The following is a 22744-nucleotide window of genomic DNA, read 5'->3' on the forward strand; positions in this document are numbered from 1 at the left end:
AGATTTCTTTATTCTTTCCAAAAAATCAATATTTTCATATTTTAAACTCTTTATAGTTGTTTCTAGGTGCGGTATGTTACAAGAATAACTGTTAAATTTTTTGAATTGAAATCACACGAACAACAACGATCATGCTGATGTGGGCAAATGTAATGTATGTGTGTCATTTGGTGATCATCTGTCTCTTTCTTGTTGGAAAAAGAGAGGAACAACTACTCGAATAAGATATTAAGAAACAGAGTGAAATACTTAATCTTTTCTTATGCTTCAAGATACAGCGTTATAAGTTTTAAATAGTACTTGGAAGGGAACAAACATAGAGAAATATTAGGGCACTAGTTTATCACTAACGCATGACCTACTAACTGACTAACATAAACTAATTAGGACTCCTGGAGCTTGTACAATGGACATATTAAAGACTCCTAAAAGTGCTGCCACTAATAGCATTGAACTTTTGAATGCGTCAACTAACACTTCCCCTTGATTCAAAATCACACACTCCCAACTTCAACCTGAAATATTCATGCTTAGCCTGAGGAAGAGACATCGTAAATATATTCGCTACTTGCTCGTTTATGTTGCAGAATTTCACCACTATTCTTCCATTAGCTACCAAAGTTCGGATAAAGTGATATTGCACATCAATGTGCTTAGTTCTCCTATGAAAGGAGGGATTCTTAACCATAGCAATTGCTGATTTACTATCAGAAAAAATCTCAGTAGACTCCGTTTGCTCGTAACTAAAATCTCCAAGTAGTTTGTGGAGCCATAAAGCTTGTCGTGCTGCTAAACTTACTGTTGTATAATCTGCCTAAGATGTCGACAAAGCTACTATCTCCTACTTTCTTGAACTTCATGTCACAGCTCTGAAACAAAATTTGAAACAACTTCCAGAAGTGCTTTTTTGGTCATCCAAGAAGACTCATAATCACTGTCAGTAAAGCCAACCAATTTGAAATTTGGTGCTTTAGAATACCATATACCAAAGTCAGCTGTTTCAGCCACATAACGAAGAATTCGTTTCACAATACCAAAATGTTGCTTTGTGGGGCTTTGCAATAATCTGGACATAGCACTAACAAAAAGTGCATTGCCAGGTCTAGTGTGCATTAGATAATTCAAGCCACCAACTAAACTTCTATACAATTTTGTACTTGCTTTCTCATTTCTATCTGCACGCTCCAACTTTTCATTTATATTCATCGGTGTAGCTTCTGCTTCACAGTTCATCATATGGAATTTTTTCAGAAGATCCTCTACTTATTTCATTTGAGAAATAAAAATTCCATCTTTATCTTGGATCACCTCAAGCCCCAAGAAATATTTCAGTAAGCCCAGGTCAGACATGTCAAAGTTTCTCATCATACTGGACTTAAAATCATTAACTAAAGACTTTGAGGAACCAAAGTAAATCATATCATCAACATAGAGACAAACCACCAAAAATTCTCCATTACCTTGTTTCTTCAAGTACAAAGTTGGCTCATTTTCACTTCTTGTGAATATGCTATCCTGAAAGAATGACTCAATTTTACTATACCACGCACGTGGAGCTTGCTTCAGCCCGTAAAGAGCTTTTCTAACTTGTAGAGTTTGTTCTCATTGCCATTAATAACAAAGCCCTGAGGTTGTGAAACATAAACATCTTCTTCCAGATCACCATTCAAAAAACGGACTTCACATCAAATTGAACACGAGCAAACATAATTGTGCAGCTAAAGCCAAAAGAACTCTCATTGTTTCAAATCGTGCAACAGGAGAAAAAGTTTCTTCAAAATCTATACCTTGTTGTTGTGAATATCCTTTTTTCACGAGCCGAGTTGTATGCTTTTGAATGCTCCCATGATAATTGTACTTTGTTCGAAACACCCATTTGAGCCCTATTACATTCTTTCCTTCATGTGCATCAACTAACTCCAATGTAGAGTTTCTTTCAATTGCTTGAATCTCTTCAGTCATAGCATCCTTCCATTCAAATTGTTCTATTGCTTCTTCATAACAAACATGATCTAAAACAAGCAAAACAAATTGAAAAGAAGTATTTACACTATTAGAGTACTTAGGATTCAATTTATTTCCCCTTGTTGATCTTCTAAGTGGAATCGGCTCAACAGAAGACACGTCAGGTGCAAAAGTTGTTGATGGTGCAATTGATGAGCTAACAGATGAACTTAAAGGAAAAAAATTGGTTGAATTTCCAGAATCTACTGCATGTTCTTCATCAGTAGATAGCAATCGGATGTTGGATATCATGTTCTCAGAATTAAAGTTCCAACTTGCATCCTCATTTAACACAACATTTCTATTTATAATCACTTTGACACTTATGGGATTATACAGACGATATGCTTTGGATTGAAGACTATAGCCAACAAAATGCATTTTCTAGATATTTCATCAAGCTTAGAGTGAAAATTAACCATAGCATATGCTATAAAACTAAAGATTCTTAAGTGGCTTACCCGAGGCTTCTTACCATTCCAAGCTTCAAGAGGTGTTGTGTTCCAAACAACCTTTGTTGGTGAGATATTCATGTTGGGATATACTATTAACCATATGGTTGAGTTATAGTATTGATTTTAGTCCTTCATAAAGACTTTACATTTTATGTTAATTGTTACAATAAAGTTTTTGTTTGAATAGATCATTGTGTTTATATGTGTGTCCATTGCTTATATAGTATACAATTTTTGGGTATGGAGTTCCTTAACTCATACGCGGAAGATTAAAATTGTCGGTTCTTATAAGTCATAAATTAAATGTTCACAATCAAAGATGAAATTGGACAAGCATCTTGATGATTGTACCACAAGATTAAAAGTAATTCAATCTTAATTATGGGAATGGTAAAATTCCAACTTCTTGTGTTAGTACATTTTGCATGTATTGAACGGACCAAATTCAGATATGCATTTAGGTTCTGAATTTCAATAAATAATATCTCTAGTCCAATACATGAGCTTATACTCTTAATCTTGATGTAGTTATTAAGATCTGTGTTGTTTGCTTTATTATTTTCATCTATTAAAAGGTGAGACTCTATGATGAGTCAAAAAAATTCCTAATGGATTGGATAATAAAAATTACATTCATGAATTAATAATTAGCTGATAGAACCATATCTCGGATATGAGAAAGAAGACACCCCTTTATGGTTGCTTATAAGTAGTCACGTGAAAACCCTGCAGGTGGATTATATATGTATATCCTTCACGTGAATTAATTTAAGCATAAAGATAAAGGATTAAATTAATCAATGGATTAAATTTTTCAGAAGTTTAATTTAATTGATTGGTGTCGGTAATTCTAACATGGGGAGTTAAATAAGTTGTAACGAAAAAAAAATTGTAATTAAATAGAGGAATGCAGTTGCAGATTTTTAGTAGTACAATCTGTGATTTATTATGATATGGTTAATTCATGTTTTTTACGAATTAAATATTATAATTGGAAGCCTCTGCTAATAAATTTGTGGTCCCTACTATGCCTGATTAATTGATCGAGTTCGAAAAAGAAAAGGACTATTAGTATGTTTTTTTCAGCTTAGGAATAAATTGTTTTTGACTTTTATTAGTTTAAAAGAGAAAAACTTTTTCTTTCCTTAAAAGAAGAAAAAAGAAATTACAGCAATGTTTTATTTCCTTAGAAGATGAAAGAAACAAATAATAGTGTTTAATGGTTATTAGTGGCTATTAATGGTGTTAATGGTTGTTGATTACCCTTAGTGTTTAATGACTTTCTAAATACACTTAATGATATTTAGTGGTTATTGATAACTATTGATCATGGTTGTTAGATACTCTTAACCATGTCAAAATACACTTAATGGTATTTAATGGTTGTTGATGACTATTGATCATGGTTATTGGATACACTTAACAGTGTCCAAATACACCTAAAGATATTTAATGACTATTAATGACCATTAATTATAACTAGAAACATTTTTATCTTTCAAACCTTTCCCTTGTACTGAAAAGTATAAATAGGGGTGGTGGTTCTCAAGGAAATAATATCTTTTTTCTGAAAATTTCTTGCCCACACAAGACTTTATTAAGAAAGTTGGTCAGGAATTAGTAGAAGACTGCAATTCTGGAGTCCCGGTCCCTGAACGAGTTGTGTGAAAGCTACAAAAGGTTAGAGTTTCACAAATTATTTAGATTACATTATTATGCTTTTATGTAAGTTTGTGATTCTGAAAAATGCTTTCGCTGTGCATATTCTAACAATTGGTATCACGAGTCTTCTTACATATAACTGATTATGTAATAAGAGTCCATGATTTTGATACATATTTGATTAAATCTGTTTATATCATGATGTACTTTTGATGAACATTTTTTTGTTGTTTAAAAAAAAAAGTGTTTTGTATTCCAGAGTTGTAAGGGTTCATTCCTACCTCTAATAAATGATTTTAACAACTATTATAAGAGTTTATATGTTGACATAGGTCTTCTTCCTCATCGGATAAACTTGTATATTTTGATACTGTTATGTTTGTCTTTTGATTTGATGACTTGTTTTAACTTTCCAACTAAGTTGCATGTTGAATCAATGAACAACATACAATATATATACCTGACTAAACTTCACAAATTACTTTCTAACTGAGTTGGACTTGTATTGTTTAAGTGGTATTATATATATGAACTTGCTCATATATTTGCTTGAACAGTTAAGTTTCCCTATCGATTCTAATTGTTCATTAGCATGATTATATGTGTCTTGTTTTGTTATTTTTTATTTTTTTATTTTTTAAAGAACATGTTACTAATGATCTATTTTAAATATCTCTCAGATTAACTATGTCTCACTTCAATCCTCTGTCCTCTATCTTGAACCAAAGCAAACTGGAAGGTCCTAGCTATGTGGACTGGAAATGAAACCTTGATATTGTTCTAACATCTGAGGGTTTCAAATATGTGTTGGTTGAAGAATTCCCCATTAAACCAGCAGATGCTACTGATGAGGAGATTAAGGCCTATGAGAAATGGGTCAAGGCTGATGAGATGGCAAGGTGCTACATTCTTGCCTCAATATCGAATGTCTTGCAGCATCAACATCAGTCTATGAAACTGCTTACGATATGCTCGAATCTCTCAAAGAGATGTTCGAAGAGCAAAATCGTGCTGCCAAGCAGACTGCCATGAAGGCTATCTTGACCACCAAAATGGTTGAAGGATCACCTGTCAAGGATCATGTGCTGAACATGATGAGTTATCTGAATTAGCTGGAGATACTTGGCTCTGCTATTGATAAGGAATCTCAGGTTGAGATGAACCTACAGACTCTGCCGGAGAGTTTTCAACAGTTTCTCTTGAATTATAATATGAACAAGATGGATTTGTCTCTTGCGAAATTGTTGAATGAACTGACAGCGGCAGAATCCATTATCAAACAGCAACCTCCTCCCTCTGTAGCATACATGGTGGGCAAACATGTCGCTTCTTTGTCTAAACCGGCTAAATCCCAAAAGAAGAAGAAGAAGTCGTGCAAGGTTGTGTCACCTGGAGGTGCTACAGGTGGTGTGGCTAAGCCTAAGGGCAAGTGCTACCACTGCAAGCAGCCTGGTCAGCACAAGAGGCAATGCCCTGACTATCCAGCCAAAATGAAGAACAAAGGTAATTCTTGTTTAAATGTCGTTGAAACCTTTTTAGCAGCTGTTTCTACCCAATTATGGGCTGTAGATTCAGGAGCCACTGACCATGTCTGCACTTCTTTGCAGGTGTTTCAGGAAACGCGGCGGCTAAGTGAGAATGAAGTTTGTATTTTTCAGGCGAATGGGGAACCAACACCAGTCCTAGCAATAGGAAATATCTCTTTTTCTTTTAGTAGTTCCAGAATTCTGTTTTTAAAAGATGTTCTGTATGTACCTTCGATAAGAAGGAATTTGCTTTCAGTTTCAAAAATAATGGATGTTGGTTATGATGTTTTATTTGCAAATAATTGTGTTGTTATTAAGTATGATAAGCAATTCATCCATAGTGCTCCTAAAATACATCATCTCTTTGTATTTGAAGTCTCCCATGACATGCTACACCATAATGAATTAAATAATATTGATATTTCTTATAAAAGAAAACGTATTTCTGAATTGAGTCAAACTTACTTATGGCACTTACGTCTATGTCATATCAAAATAAATAGGATTTCAAGGTTGGTTTCTAATGGACCTCTGAGTTCATTGAAAGTGGAGGCACTACCAACCTGTGAATCTTGTTTAGAAGGTAAAATGACAAAGAGACGTTTCCCTTCCAAAGGAAATAGAGCCAGTAATAAGTTAGAATTAATTCATTCTGATTTGTGCGGTCCTATGAATATACGAGCAAGAGGGGTTTTTTGAGTATTTTGTGACTTTCACAGATGACTACTCAAAATATGGATACATTTATTTGTTGCGCCACAAATCTGAATGCTTTGAGAGGTTCAAAGAATTCAAGATAGAAACGGAAAAGCGACATGGTAAACATATCCAAACGATCAGATCATGGTGGTGAATACCTTTCGGCAGAATTCATTAAGTACTTATCAGAATCGGGCATTACATCTCAATATTCTCCCCCAGGAACACCACAATAAAATGGTGTGGCAAAACGAAGAAATAGAACTCTTTTGGAAATGGTTAGATCAATGTTAAGTTATTCAGATTTGTCTTTTAGCTTTTGGGGATATGCCTTAGAAACTGCAAATTACATTCTGAATTTGGTTCCTTCCAAATATGTTCCTTTAACCCCATCCAAATTGTGGAATGGGCGCAAGCCTAGTCTATGGCATATTCGAGTTTGGGGATGTCCAACACATGTATTAAAAGGGAAAACAAGTAAGTTGGAATCAAGGACAGAAGTGTGCATTTTCATTGGATATCCAAAAGGAACTAAAGGAGGTTTATTTTATTATCCTAAGGAACAAAAGGTAATTGTTTCAACAAATGCCAAGTTTCTGGAACAAGACTATTTAATTAACCATGTTCCTAGAAGTAAACTTGTGTTACAGGAACTAAGCAAATGAATACCTACTAATGAAACATCAACACAACTACCTAAAACAATTGTTGACATACCATTGCATCCACATAGTGGGAGGAATGTCGATCGAAAAGAGGTTGCTCAAGAGGATGCTCTAGAGGTTGCTCAAAAGCAGACTCAAGACATCTCGCTACCACAACGTAGTGGGAGTAATGTCGCGCAACCTGACATTGTGGAGGAAGTACTTCAGAATTTTCATAATTTAGTTCAAGATGTAGCAAATCATGTAGTTGCTAGTCGTCGTCGTGGTAGAGTTATTAGAAAACCACAAAGGTTTATGCTCTTGGGAGAATCATACGATAGAATCCCTGAAGAGACTAATATAGAACCATTAAATTACGCCGAAGCACTACATGATAAAGATGCTGAAATGTGGGTTGTTGCTATGAAATCTGAAATGGAATCTATGTACTCAAACCAAGTCTGGGATCTTGTGGAACCACCAATAGGTGTTAAATTTATTGGTTGTAAGTGGATCTACAAGAAAAAAAGAGGTGTGGATGGAAAATTGAAAACTTTTAAGGCTCGGCTTGTTGCGAAAGGGTTTATTCAAAAAAAAGGAATTGATTATGAGGAAACTTTTTCGCCTATAGCCATGCTTAAATTCATTAGGATTCTGAGATTTGGAAAATGGATGTCAAGACAACTTTTTTAAACGGAAGTCTTGAAAAGTGCATTTATATGGCACAACCAGAAGGTTTCATGGTAAATGGAAATGAACACATGGTTTGTAAACTTAAGAGATCCATTTATAGATTGAAACAGGCATCTCGGGCATGGAACATTTGTTTTGACAATTCGATTAAAACTTGTGGTTTTGATCAGTTTGAAAATGAATCATGCATCTATAAGAAATGGGAGGGAGACAGAGTAACATTTTTTATTCTGTACGTAGATGACATCTTGCTCATAGGAAATAATGCGAGCATGTTGAATTCTGTTAAAGAGTGGTTGTCGTCGCGTTTTGATATGAAAGACTTGGGATTAAGCTTTTTCGAGATCGCAAACAAAGGATATTAGGCTTGTCTCAAGCACTTTATATTGATACTATTCTTGCGAGGTTTAGCATGCAAAATTCCAAAAAGGGGTTTCTTCCTTTTAGACATGGAATTAATTTATCAAAGGACCAGTCACCTAAAACGACCGACGAGATAGAAAGGATGAAGGCGGTAGGCATGGTTAGCAGATTTCAGTCTAACCCTGGGCAAGAACATTGGACTGCAGTCAAGCATATCATCAAGTACCTTAAAAGGACTAGGGATTATATGCTTGTTTTCCACCCTGGCAATCTTGTACCTATTGGATATACAAATTCAGATTTCCAGTTAGATAGAGATTCTAGAAAAACAAACTCAGGATATGTATTTACTCTAGGAGGTGGAGCCATAGTTTGGAGGAGCATAAAGCAATCTTGTGTTGCTGATTCCACCATGGAAGCTGAATATATAACTGCATCTGAGGCGGCTAAAGAGGTTGTTTGGCTCAGAAACTTTCTAAAAGAGCTCGAAGTGGTTCCTTCTATTGAAGCACCAATTACACTCTATTGTGATAATAGTGGTGCAGTTGCCAACTCAAAAGAACCACGAAGCCATAAAAGGAGTAAGCACATTGAGAGGAAATATCACTTGATTCGTGATATAACTCAAAGGGGTGATGTAAGAGTTTTGAAGATTAAATCGAAGAACAATTTGGCGGATCCATTTACCAAAGCCTTACCTCAGAAGTCTTTTGATAAGCATGTGGATGAAATAGCTGTTAAAATTGTACATGCATGGTTATGAGTCTAAGTGGGAGATTGTTGGGATATACTATTAACCATATGGTTGAGTTATAGTACTGATTTTAATCCTTTATAAAGACTTTATGTTTTATGTTAATTGTTACAATAAAGTTTTTGTTTGAATAGATCATTGCGTTTATATGTGTGTCCATTGCTTATCTAGTAGACAATTTTTGGGTATGGAGTTGCTTAACTCATGCGCGGAAGATTAAAATTGTCGGTTCTTATAAGTCATAAATTATATGTTCACGTCAAAGATGAAATTGGACAAACATCTTGATGATTGTAACACAAGATTAAAAGTAATTCAATCTTAATTATGGGAATGGTAAAATTCCAACTTCTTGTGTTAGTACATTTTGCATGTATTGAACGGACCAAATTGAGATATGCATTTAGGTTCTGAATTTCAATAAATAATATCTCTAGTCCATTACATGAGCTTATACTCTTAATCTTGATGTAGTTATTAAGATCTGTGTAGTTTGCTTTATTATTTTCATCTATTAAAAGGTGAGACTCTATGATGAGTCAAAAAATTCCTAATGGATTGGATAATAAAAATTACATTCATGAATTAATAATTAGCTGATAGAACCATATCTCGGATATGAGAAAGAAGACACCCCTTTATGGTTGCTTATAAGTAGTCACGTGAAAACCCTGCAGGTGGATTATATATGTATATCCGTCACATGTATTAATTTAAGCATAAAGATAAAGGAATAAATTAATCAATGGATTAAATTTTTCAGAAGTTTAATTTAATTGATTGGTGTCGGTAATTCTAACATGGGGAGTTAAATAAGTTGTAACGAAAAAAAAATTGAAATTTAATAGAAGAGTGCAGTTGCAGATTTTTAGTGGTACAATCTGTGATTTATTATGATATGGTTAATTCATGCTTTTTACGAATTAAATATTATAATTGGAAGCCTCTGCTAATAAATTTGTGGTCCCTACTATGCCTGATTAATTGATCGAGTTCGGAAAAGAAAAGGACTGTTAGTATTTTTTTTCAACTTAGAAATAAATTGTTTTTGACTTTTATTAGTTTAAAAGAGAAAAACTTTTTCTTTCCTTAAAAGAAGAAAAAAAGAAAATACTGCAATGTTTTATTTCCTTAGAAGATGAAAGAAACAAATAATAGTGTTTAATGGTTATCAGTGGCTATTAATGGTGTTTAATGGTTGTTGATTACCCTTGGTGTTTAATGACTTTCTAAATACACTTAATGATATTTAGTGGTTGTTGATAACTATTGATCATGGTTGTTAGATACTCTTAACCATGTCAAAATACACTTAATGGTATTTAATGGTTGTTGATGACTATTGATCATGGTTATTGGATACACTTAACAGTGTCCAAATACACCTAAAGGTATTTAATGACTATTAATGACCATTAATTATGACTAGAAACATTTCATCTTTCAAACCTTTCCCTTATACTGAAAAGTATAAATAGGGGTGGTGGTTCTCAAGGAAATAATATCCTTTTTCTGAAAATATCTTGCCCACACAAGACTTGATTAAGAAAGTTGGTCAGGAATTAGTTGAAGATTGCAATTCTGGAGTCCCAGTCCCTGAACGAGTTGTGTGAAAGCTACAAAAGGTTAGAGTTTCACAAATTATTTAGATTACATTATTATGCTTTTATGTAAGTTTGTGATTCTGAAAAATGCTTCCGTTGTGCATATTCTAACAATTCAAAAGAAAAACATCAATTGCAACAGCTTCTCCCCAAAAATAATCTGGCAGACCCTTTGCTTTTGGTGAACTTCGAGCCATTTCCACCACCGTCCTATTCTTCTGCTCAACCACACCATTCTACTCCCGTGTATATGGCGTTGTAAGTTCCTTGTGAATTCCATTCTCATCACAGAACAAATTAAAATCATTAGACAAGAATTCACCACCTCTATCGATATAGAGTGATTTTATCATGTTACCACTTTGATTCTCTACAAATGTCTTAAATTTCTTGAAATTCTCAGAGGTTTCAGATTTGAATTTCAAGAAATAAACCTAACTAAAGCGGCTGTAATCATGAGTAAACATAAAAAAAATATTGAATTCCACCAAGGAATTGCATTTTCATTAGCCCTCACAAATTAGCATGTACAAGTTCAAGACAAGTTGTAGTTTGCTTCCCATACACTACAACAAATTCGATTATTAGCGACGAATAATTTTGTCACTTAAAATTCATATTTCGTCACTAAGAAAATTTAGTGACAAAAAATATTTCGTCAATCATTTGTCCCTAAAACATGGGTCACTTAATGTATACAGTGACAATTTAGTGTTTCGTCACTAAATAAAGTTGTATTAACTACGGAAAAAAAAATTGTCCCTAAATGCATAGTATTTATGACGAACTTTTTTGTCATAAAAATTATAAAATTTTGTATGTAATTGTATATTTTCGTCACTAAAGAGGTTATTAAAGCCGACGAAATTGATGTGTCACTAAATATTTAGTTTAATTAGTGACGGCGTCATTTGTCTCTAATTTTATATGTACTTCGTAGTTGAACAAATATTATTTCGTCACTAAAAACCATCTTTTATATACAAATTATTTTTTGTCCCTAAATGTATAAATTAGTGACAATTTTATACTTTTATAATTTTGTAGTTGAAAACGATCATTTCGTCGCTAAACATATGCTTTCACCGACAAAATAAAATTGTCCTAAAAATGTCATAATTAGCAACAATGATAATTGTCATAAAAACAAAATTAATTTGTAGGTAATAAATAGGCAATTTTGGGACAATGATCATTCTTGTCTCTAAATGTCATACTTTTATGATGAAAATATAATCGTCTTAAAAAACATAATGTAATCGTCACTAAAAGTTATATTTTTTTGAATAAAACATTTTGTCACTAATCACAAGCATCTGATTGCATTTATTCGCAGTGATACTATTTACAATTTGTAGTTAACTAGGTTTCCATTAGTTGAAAAATTTATAAGAAATTTACGATCATCATCATATATCATATATATATAAAAGAGAACCTTAGGCCCGCCTACGTATCGCCACCACAAACCAGAATTCCCTTTTAATTTATTTATTTACAAAATTAGCCTTCCTCTTACATGAAAAGTTGCGACTTTTATGAAAAGTTGCAACTTTAATGAAGAGTTGCGACTTTAATGAAAATTTGTGACTTTTATGAAGAGTTCTGACTTTTATAAAGAGTTGCGACTTTTATGAAAAATTATCACTTTTATAAAAGGTGTGACCTTTCCAAAGGGTTTCAACTTTTCCAAATAGTTGTAACATTTCTGATAAGGCACAATAAACATTTGTTCACACTATCCTTTGTTGTTTATAAATAGAGGGATTTCCTCTCATTTAGCACAACAAAAATTTCGAACCTCCTCCTCCTCTTCTTCTTCTTCTTCTTCACAATTAAATATTTGTATAGTTTGCTCATGTTGAGTGGCTCACTGACACTATTGCTTATGTTACAGATCCTGGTATGTATTTTTACAATCATTAATTTATAATTTATGCTTATGTTATTAAGGTGAAATGATAAGATGTAATGATTTTCATTTTCCTTTACATTATTAGTGTTTGCTACTACGTTATCTTTTATGTACGATAATATAGTGTTTTAGTTTTAATGTCTGATAGGTTTTAAGTATTATTTTATAAATTTCGTGATATTAAATTACCGCGCAAAGCGCGGGTAATTTTACTAGTTTATATATATAAACGAGAACCTTAGGCCTGCCCACGTGGCCTCACCACAAATCAGAATTCCCTTTTAATTTTTTTATTTACAAAATTAGCCTTCCCCTTTCATGAAAAGTTGCGAATTTAATGAATAGTTGCGACTTTTACGAAAAGTTGTGACTTTTATGAAAAGTTGTGACTTCTGTGAAAAGTTAAAGAGTTGCGACTTTTATGAAAAGTTGTGATTTTTATGAAGAGCTGCGACTTTTATCAAGAGTTGCGACTTTTATGAAAAGTTATCACTTTTATGAAAGGTTGTGACCTTTCCGATAATGCACAATAAATATTTGTTCACACTATTTGTGCACTTTGCTCCTATTGAGTGGCTCACTGACATCATTGCTTATGTTACAGATCCCGGTATGTATTAATTTTGCTTATGTTATTAAGGATGAATGATAAGATGTAATAATTTTCATTTTTCTTTACATTATTAATGTTTGTTACTATTATCCCTATTATTAGAATACCAGTTGAATGTAATATAAAACTATTTATTTACCGTTCTAGAGGGACTATATGTACACATTTTGACAGTGCTCTTAAATATTAGATGTCTCAGACAATGCTTGGTCAGCAATATATTAATATGACAAGTTAAAATTAAGAATAAATTATTCAATGTATTATTCAGAACATTAAATCAAAGCACTCATAATGGGGGAAACGTGGGAGAAAACCTTAAAGCATATCGGGGTAACAACTACAGTACAAAATTAGTAAAATGTTACCTAATTGGGGTAGATTACTCCGGTGCAAAGCGCGTGCAATTTACCTAGTATATATATAAAAGAGAACCTTAGCCCGCCTACGTGGCGCCACAACAAACCTGAATTCCCTTTTAATTTATTTATTTCCAAAACTAGCCTTCTCCTTTCATGAAAAGTTGTGATATTTGTGAAAAGTTGAAGAGTTGCGACTTTTATGAAAAGTTGTGACTTTTATGAAAAGTTGCGACTTTAATGAAGAGTTGCGACTTTTATGAAAAGTTGTGACTTTTATGAAAAGTTGCGACTTTAATGAAGAGTTGCGACTTTTATGAAAAGTTGTGACTTTTATGAAAGGTTGTGACCTTTCCGAAGGGTTGCAACTTTTCCAAATAGTTGTAACCTTTCCGATAAGGCACAATAAACATTTGTTCACACTACCATTTTTTGTCTATAAATAGAGGGATTTTCTCTCATTTTAAAACAATGAAAATTCTGAACCTCCTATTCTTTTTCACAATTAAATATTTGTGTACTTTGTTTTTGTTGAGTGACTCACTGACACCATTTATTATGTTACAGATCCTGGTATGTGTATTAACAATCATTAATTTATGCTTATGTTATTAAGGATAAATAATAAGATGTAATCATTTTCATTTTCCTTAACATTATTAATGTTTGTTATAAGTATTATTTTATAAATTTCGTGATCACGCGGGTAATTTACTAGTTATTAAATAATATTAAATATCTTTAACTTCATACATGATAGTAGTTTATTTTATAGTGAGCAATTATACAATGTAAAAATAACAACATACTGAAGAAGCAAGATTACTAAAAGAATTACACATTGTCATATTATTATTAACAACTATACAAATGACTTTAATGATATGATATCTCATTATATTATCCTTAAAGAAAAAATAATACTTAGTAAAATTTATCCAACTTAAAAGTCTAAGAGAGATATACTAAACATTAACAAAACTAAGACAATAAAATTGAGATTACTTCTCAAAATACCATTGTAGATGCACTACTTTAGCAACTAGTCTTGACTTACACCTTCCACAACTTGTGTAATAGAAAAAGAATATAAGATTTGATTTCATACTTCATCATATCATGAATTCACCATATATTATTAAAAGTGGGAAGGACTGAAGTGCAAAATTGGATTACCCGTGGGCACCCCTTTATCTATGGATGTTGTTGCCGATCATAAAACTAGACCTAGCATGGCTAATGTGTGAGTTGAGGTCGATCTAACTAAGACTAAACTTAATGCTATTTGGGTTGGTTCGGAGGATGAAAATTGTCCTTTATATGGATTTAACCCGAAACTTGAGTATGAAAATGTGACCAAATTATGTAGACATTGCACAATCTTACCTTAGGGAACTAATTAATCGATATGGTATTTCTCCCGGTAGAGGTAGAAGCAAACTGAGAAAAAAGGGCCAGAAACAAAGAGGAAAATAGCCCCTGCCTATACTGACCAAACAACTAATAGTCATGATGAGGAACATCATGGAAAAAGAGAGAAGAACGTCAACACTGATTTAAGTGTCTCAAAAAACGCTAGTGCTGAAGCTAAAAACCAAGAAGGAGGCCAACTGATTGATGAGTTGAAAGAAGATATGATTACTTCTCAAGGTGAAGAACAGGAACTACAATCAGAAAAAAGCAGTGGCGTGGAACTTACCAAATCAAAGTAGAACAATGAGGAAGAAAATGCAAAAACTTACAGTAAGGAAGCTTTTGATAACAATGATAGTTCAGACTCTTCTTCGGATGATTGTATAGTTGCTACACATGGTGAAAAACAGAAGCTGCAATCAGATGATGACGTTTGTGAACACAGTTATAGTGACATGGAGCTCACCAACTCTAACTTGAAAAATGAAGAAGACCTTACTCAACCTCATCTCAAAGATACGTTTGATTACAATGGTACATCTACTATCGAAATAGGTAGAAGTAGACAATGGAGACCTGGAAATAAACAAAGAGATAAGAAAGAGCCTTCCTCCAAATGGAGACACTCCAAACAACCAACTTCTTCTAGTGATAATAACATAGCAAATATAATTTCACAAGTGAGATCTTTTAGTTTTATTTTATGTAAGTAAATTATAGAGCAGCAATATGCGCAGTCTCCAAATTTTTAGATGGACACCACACAACAAATAGGTATACTATGGAGTAGTCTTTTGAATTTTTATGTTATTAATTAATGTGATATTACGACCTTGATTTACATTAAGGGGCCTAATATATATCTCTCAACTTTGCGACTTATAGTTTATATATATCTCGTAAAAAAATGGCTCATATATATTCCTACTGTTACATAATGACCCAGATATACATTATATATTTGCATTTCACTTGCCTTTACATCTATAGTTCGGCGTCATCACGTCATTCTATGATTTCGGCTTATTGTTTTCTATAAAGAGCGCTTGAATTTATTATTTTTTTCTCAAATTGGCACTTGTAATTATACTAAGAACGGAAAAGGGTCAAAATTGCCCCCGAACTATATGAAATAGACTATCTATACCCTTTGTTACATTTTGGGATCAAAAATGCCCCTGCTGTTATCCTAAGAGACCAAAAATACCCTCAAGAGTTAACACCCAAATTTTTGACTAAAAGTTTTTAACATTAAATTCTAATTTTGTGTTTTTTTCTTCATTGTTTTTAAAAAACCAAAAATGATATCGATTAAGTAGGAGTTTTAAGACACTGTATGTTTTTATTTTTATGTCATATGTAAATGTATAAAATGTACAATGATGCATTATATAGTAGGAGATTTGAATCGAGAAGTAATTTTGATGATTTTTCGTAATAATATTGGATATTTTTAATTTTGATATTGCAAGTTATTTATTTTAGAAAATTAGATCTCAATCGAAAATTAATTATCATATTTTTTTGGTTGAAAAAATAGGTTTTACTAGCGAATGGTTGTTAGAGTCTTAGTCGCCACTAAAATCACTCATAACCTTTAGTGGCAATATTTTGGTATTTTGTGGCGACTTTGTCGCCACTAAAAGTCAAGTTCTTTTGTAGTGAATCTTAGTTGGCAATGCTTAGGTGGAGGGATTAGTCCCATGTGGCTTGCCACGTCACTAAAAAATTGGGGTGTTAACTCTTGAGGGTATTTGTGGTCTCCTGAGATAACTACGGGGGTATTTTTGATCCTAAAATGTAATGAAGGGTATAAGTAGTCTATTTCACATAGTTCAGGGGCAATTTTGACCCTTTTCTGTACTAAGAAAAGGGGAAGCACGTGCTCTGCACAGACCCAATCACCATTTTATTTTTTTTGAAATTCGTAATGTTTATTGTTGTGCTTTTAATTTTTTAAATTCAATGATATTTTCTTTTTAAATAAGAATATTAACGGTTTAGCATTAACATTAGAAATGAAAGGTAATTTGTAGAATAAAAAGATGGAGAAATAAAATGAGCAAACATATTACTTAGTTAATAACAATAAAATGTGTTCGAAATAATAATAATAAAATATGATAGAATTTTGGACAACTTGGACAAATAAACAAAAATTTGAAATTTAAAACAACATGGATATTTGTTAAACTTAATTAAGTAGTACTTATTTGATATGTCTTTTTTATCGTAAAAATTCACTTATTATTATTATAACAATAATAATAATAACAATAATAATAATAATAATAATATTTTTAATTATATAAAACAAAATATTTTTGACGAAATTTTAAAACTAAAAGCAAAATTATGTAAGAAAGAAGATGAAAAAACGAAAATATGAATACGAAATATATTTACATAATACGAAATGTCCCTTTTTAATCAACACTAAATTAGATAAATGCTGAGATATAAAGTACAATATTAATGGCCAAAAATTAATATTTTTCTTTACAAAAAACAAGTAAAGATCCGAGGTTAGAAATTAAGGTACAATATGTTTACAAATTGTTTAAAATATAAAAAAAATTATACTCAAACTTTGTATCTATGTGATAAACTATACTTTCCTATCACATTTTCTTCCAAATCAAGTCAACTAACAATATCGCTTTTTTAAAAAATCATTTATTTTTTAAGTACGTTTACAATAATCATTAATATTGAGTTGCATCTTGTCAATTATATATACGACTCACAAATTATAAATAAATATATACAATATGTGAATCGCATGGGTAAGTATACTAGTTTTAATTAATGAGAACACATAAAAGAAGGAGAGGATTGAACTGGGACCTACCAAAAAGCGACAAATAAGTACTGAATGAGCCGAATTAAAAAAAATGATGTTGTTTAAGTTTGATCCCATGACCTTGCACATGAAATGTCAAGTTTTAACCAATAAGCCAAGTAGCTAAGTATGAAGGAAGCATACAACTTAAGCTGACATTTTTACTGTCCACTGTGTGCTTATTCCCTCTTCTTAGATAGTAATATAAGTGTAGCCAAAAAGAAATATTTTATATGTAGCTATGCATTATTTTTTGTGGCAAATATTTAAATTCTACAGCTACAAATTTAAATTCGTCACTATTTAAACATTGCATGTTTGGTGAAAAAATTATCTTGTCACTAAATCACACGTTGATTAGAGACAATAAAATGATCTTCATTAATTATTTATATTATTAGTGACGAAAATTAAAGTCACAGTTAAATTCAATATTTTGTGGCTAAAACTTATAGCATTTAATTACAAACTCTAATTTGTCACTATTCCAACAAAAATAATTTGTGACGAAATTTTTTCGTGCTCAAAATTGTATCTAATTTTAAGACAAATAATAGTTTGTCACAAATTAAATACATTATTATAGATAAAATAATGTGTCACTAATAACTTAAAATTCATCACTAATGGTACTTAATAAATGGTGCCAAATTATTTTTTGGAGGAAAATTTTAGTGGACAAAATTTTGCCACGAAATTATATGTTTCGTCACTAAAAATATATTGTTCATGAATTTAACCATGAAATTTGATTTTTGTCACAAAATGTGAATAATCAGTGACAAATTTTGTATCGTCCCTAATAATTTTGTATCGTCCACATTTGTTGTAGTGATAGCCTCTCCATTGACTAAGTTAACTCAGAAAAAGGTTAAGTTTCAATGGTAAGATGATTCTGAGAAAAGCTTTGCAAAACTGAAAACTAGGTTGACTACAGCTTCGGTTTTGACTCTACCAGAGGGTTCAGACGGTTATGTGATCTATTGTGATACATCCAGAGAGTCGGACTAAGTTGTGTATTGATGCAGCAAGGTAAGGTTATAACTTATGCTTCTAGACAGTTTAAGGTGCATGAGAAGAACTATCCAACTCATGACCTCGAACTAGCAGCAGTGGTGTTTGCACTTAAGATTTGGAGACACTACTTGTATGGTGTTCATGTAGATGTGTTCACAGACTATAAGAGCCTTCAGTATGTGTTCATCCAGAAAAAGTTGAATTTCGCCAGAGAAGATGGCTTGAGTTCCTCAAGGATTATGATATGAGTGTGCATTACCATCCTGGTAATGCCAATGTAGTAGCAAATGCTCTTAGTAGGATATCTATGGGTAGTGTAGCACATGTTAAGGAAGAAAGAAATGAGCTAGCAAAAGATGTTCACAGGCTTGCTCGCTTGGGAGTTCGCCTTATGAGCATAATAAATGGTGGTGTAACAGTTCAGAATTCAGAATCTTCATTGGTAGTGGAGGTTAAAGAAAAGCAGTCATCCGATATTGCTTCAACTAAAGCGTGAAATCCATTAGCAGAGAGTTGAGGTTTTCTCCCAAGGGGAGATGGTGTGTTTCGCTATCAGGGTCGATTATGTGTTCCTAAGGTGAGTGAGTTGAGACAGCAGATTCTTGCATAAGCCCATAATTCAGGATATTTTATTCATCCAGGTGCCACTAAGATGTATCATGATCTGCAGGAAGTCTTTTTGTGGAATGGCATGAGGAGGGATATAGCATATTTTGTGGCTAAGTGCCCCAATTGTCAGTAAGTCAAGGTAGAACATTAGAAACCAGGACGTATTACTCAAGAGATCAACATTCCTACTGGGAAGTGGGAAGTGATCAACATGGACTTCATTACAGGTTTACCTCGTACTCGCAGACAATATGACTCCATTTGGGTGATTGTTGCCAGAGTTATTAAGTCTGCGCGCTTTTTGGCTATCAAGACTACAGATTCGACGGAGGACTGCACCTAGCTTTACATTAATGAGATAGTCAGGTTGCATGGGGTTCCTTTGTCTATCATTTCAAATAGAGGTCCTTAGTTTACCTCTCATTTCTGGAAGTCATTTCAGAAAGGTCTTGGTACTCAGGTTAATATTAGCACAACATTTCATCCACAGACGGATGGTCAGGTAAAGCGTACCATTCAGACCTTAAAAGACATATTGAGAGCTTGTGTGATCAACGTCAAGGGTAATTTGGAAGATCACCTTCCTCTTATAGAGTTCGCCTACAATAATAGCTACCATTACAACATACAGATGGCACCGTATGGGGCATTGTATGGGAGTAGATGTAGATCTCCAATTGGTTGGTTTGAAGTAGGTGAAGCTGCCCTAATATGGCCAGATTTAGTTCATAATTCTATGGAGAAAGTGCAACTCATTAGAGATAGACTTAAGACAGCCCAGAGCCACTAGAAGTCCTATGCATATGTAAGGAGAAGGGAATTAGAGTTCCAGGTTTTTGATTGGGGTTTCCTGAAAGTATCACCTATGAAAGAGGTGATGAGATTTAGCAAGAAAGGGAAGCTCTGTCCTAGATATGTAGGCATTTAAAAGATCTTGAAAAGAGTTGGTAAAGTGGCTTATGAGTTAGAGTTGCCAGCAGAACTAGCAATAGTGCATCCAGTTTTCACATTTCGTTGTTGAAGAAGTGTGTGGGTGATCCAACATCTATAGTACCCTTAGAAGTGTGGCAGTGAAGTATAGTCTCACTTATGAGGATGTGCCAGTTGAGACTCTTGATTGTCAGGTTAGAGGGTTGAGATCGCTTCAGTCAAAGTTTTGTGGAGGAGTCAGTAGAGGGAGCTACTTGCAAGTATCCTCAGTCTTAGTATCATGTTCCTTCAGCTTGTACTTGCATTTTCAACGTATTTGCATGTTCTTGGAACTAAATTCAGTCAGAAATTAGTCTCTAGTACTTAATGCTAGGGTTTACAGCTCTTTCCCTCCCTATTCAGCTAGTTTAGCCTTCATTCGAGGATAAATGTTCCCAATGAGGAAATAATGTAACACATTGTATGCTAGAACTACCAAATTGCAGGATTCAACTGTTTTAGGTGCCATCGACGAGCACCACCCATGGACCGTATCCATTCTGGTGGTCCGTGGATGGCCACTTGTAGCCCACCCTAGAAGCAGTCCAAAAATTCCTCTAAGGGTCAACCCATTGCCGGACCTATGGACCGTATGCCATCGACGACCAACCAGTACAGACCATCAGTTAATCCACGATCTGTGGGTTTAGTCCACCGGTGACCCTGACAGCTTTTAAGTCAGGGGTCGTTTGGTCTTTTCCATATGCGTTGGACCCCTAAACTATGTCGTTTAACCCCAAAACTACGTAGTTTTGGTTAGTTTTAGCCTAGAAACATAAGTGGAACTTACCCAAGTCAGATCATTCACCAAAAACTTAGAAAATTAGAGCATAATAGGAGAAAGAGGTCAAGCAACCCTAGTTCAAGAATGCAATAAGTTTCCATCAATTTCAGCCCTGAAATCAAAAGATTTCTCCGTGGAATTTGCCACCAGGTATGTGGGATTTCACTAGTGGGTTCCTTTCGCCCATTAGGTCCCTAGAATTCAGTCAGATTCTTGATTCCCTTGATATTATCTAGACCTAGGGTTTCCTAAGTGTTATAAATTATTGGGTTTCAGCTGTTAGAATGATCCAAATCTGATTGTCATGAATTTAGTATCGCTTTGTGTAGATTTCTTCGTGATTTCAAAACTCTATCTATGTAACTCTCTTAGTTCATGAATTGCACATGCTAGGTCAACTTATTCAGTTATACATGCTCCAGTTATAAATGTTTCATTATCACCATATTAATGTTACATTTTCAGTTAGCATGTCAGTATTTTGAGCTATCAGAATTACAGCATTTCAGTTATAAATTGCTAAATTACATAATCAATTGGGAGAAACTTAATATCGAGTGGACTCGGGTTAGTCACCCGCAAGTCCCAAAACTATGTGCCCCATAGGTTGTAAGTCCCCTATGTGGGCAACATTTTAGTGATCACGCCAGTCATGCATTTTTACCTCTGGTAGGGTATATTGGGTCCTCTCGATGGGGCGTATACATCGGACTCCACATTTAGCTCATGTGGTTTTATGTCGGTTATTAGTAGCTCCCACAATTCAGTCAGAATCAATTGAATTAACCACGTTATCAGTACAGTTCAGTATTCAGTTTTAGCATGTTATAAACTTGGTCATTGCATTCAGTTATTTCATGTTCAGTATTCTCAGTTCAGTATCATGCTTATATCATATCATTGCTCAGTTATATGCTTTGGCTCAACTATGATTATTGTTCAGCTTACTCTATCATGCATGCTCAGTACCTTTCAAGTACTTATGCATACTTTTGCTACATCTTCTCATGATGTAGGTTCAGGTTCTCACCTTCTAGATCACGCATTGATCGGTTCCTGATCTACAGCTCAGCAGTATCAGTGGTGAGTCCTCAATCTCCGAGGACGACATACATGTTTCCCTTCCTTTCAGTCTTTTAGTTTTCAGTATTTTCTAGATCTAGCTGGGGCATGTCCCAACATTTCTAGTCAGTTAGAGGCTACTTTCAAACATAGTTAGAATCAGCTTTAGTGTTTGAGTTTGACTTATTAGTTGTTGTTAAACTCTCAGCATTTATATATTTAGATTTAGTATGGGTATTCCCCATCATTTCAATTTTTTCTTATGATTAGCTTCCGCACAGTGTTTATTGATTCAATTCACTTTTGGTATGCTTATGATATGCTAGCTCAAGGTTAGCTTGGGGTCACTCGTGATCCTAGGTCTTGTGTCCACGTACAAGGGGTAGTCTCGGGGCGTGACATTTACTAACTACGATCGCTCACTATTTTAATTAGTTTTGGAGAGTGATTTGAGTGTTATAATAAACCTTTAAAGTCATGGCTTTCAAAATCATTTGATTTGAATGATATGGGTAAAAAAGACTGTATATTAGGTGTTAAGATCCAAAGAGACCGTTCCAAGAATATTTTGAGTTTATCTCAAGAAACTTATATAAAGAAATTATTCGAACACTTTTGAATGAATAGTTACAAATTCATGGATACTTTTGTAGAAAGGGGTAAAACCTTAAGCCTTGAAATGTGTCCAAAGACTGATAAAGAAAAGGAAGACATGTCCCAAGTTTCATATTCTAGTGTTATCGGGAGTTTGATGTAT

At 33.5% G+C, this 22744-nt stretch overlaps 2 protein-coding genes across 2 annotated transcripts; both read right to left on the bottom strand.

The window, feature by feature from the left end:
* Window positions 1-861: 861 nt before the first annotated feature.
* LOC107058238 (uncharacterized mitochondrial protein AtMg00810-like) lies at window positions 862-1233 on the bottom strand. The gene has a single exon (XM_015303699.1). It carries the CDS (start codon window positions 1231-1233, stop codon window positions 862-864), a length of 372 nt encoding a protein of 123 aa, XP_015159185.1.
* Window positions 1234-1680: 447 nt separating this feature from the next.
* LOC107058239 (uncharacterized mitochondrial protein AtMg00820-like) lies at window positions 1681-2385 on the bottom strand. The gene has a single exon (XM_015303700.1). It carries the CDS (start codon window positions 2383-2385, stop codon window positions 1681-1683), a length of 705 nt encoding a protein of 234 aa, XP_015159186.1.
* Between the last annotated feature and the right edge of the window lie 20359 nt (window positions 2386-22744).

The sequence above is a fragment of the Solanum tuberosum genome, unplaced genomic scaffold (assembly GCF_000226075.1).
Source record: "Solanum tuberosum cultivar DM 1-3 516 R44 unplaced genomic scaffold, SolTub_3.0 scf00470, whole genome shotgun sequence".
Classification (NCBI taxonomy): Eukaryota; Viridiplantae; Streptophyta; class Magnoliopsida; order Solanales; family Solanaceae; genus Solanum; species Solanum tuberosum.

What these genes read in the sequence shown, in the direction of transcription:
- LOC107058238 (XM_015303699.1), bottom strand. Translation starts at nt 1,233, where the DNA reads ATGAACTGTGAAGCAGAAGCTACACCGATGAATATAAATGAAAAGTTG.
- LOC107058239 (XM_015303700.1), bottom strand. Translation starts at nt 2,385, where the DNA reads ATGCATTTTGTTGGCTATAGTCTTCAATCCAAAGCATATCGTCTGTAT.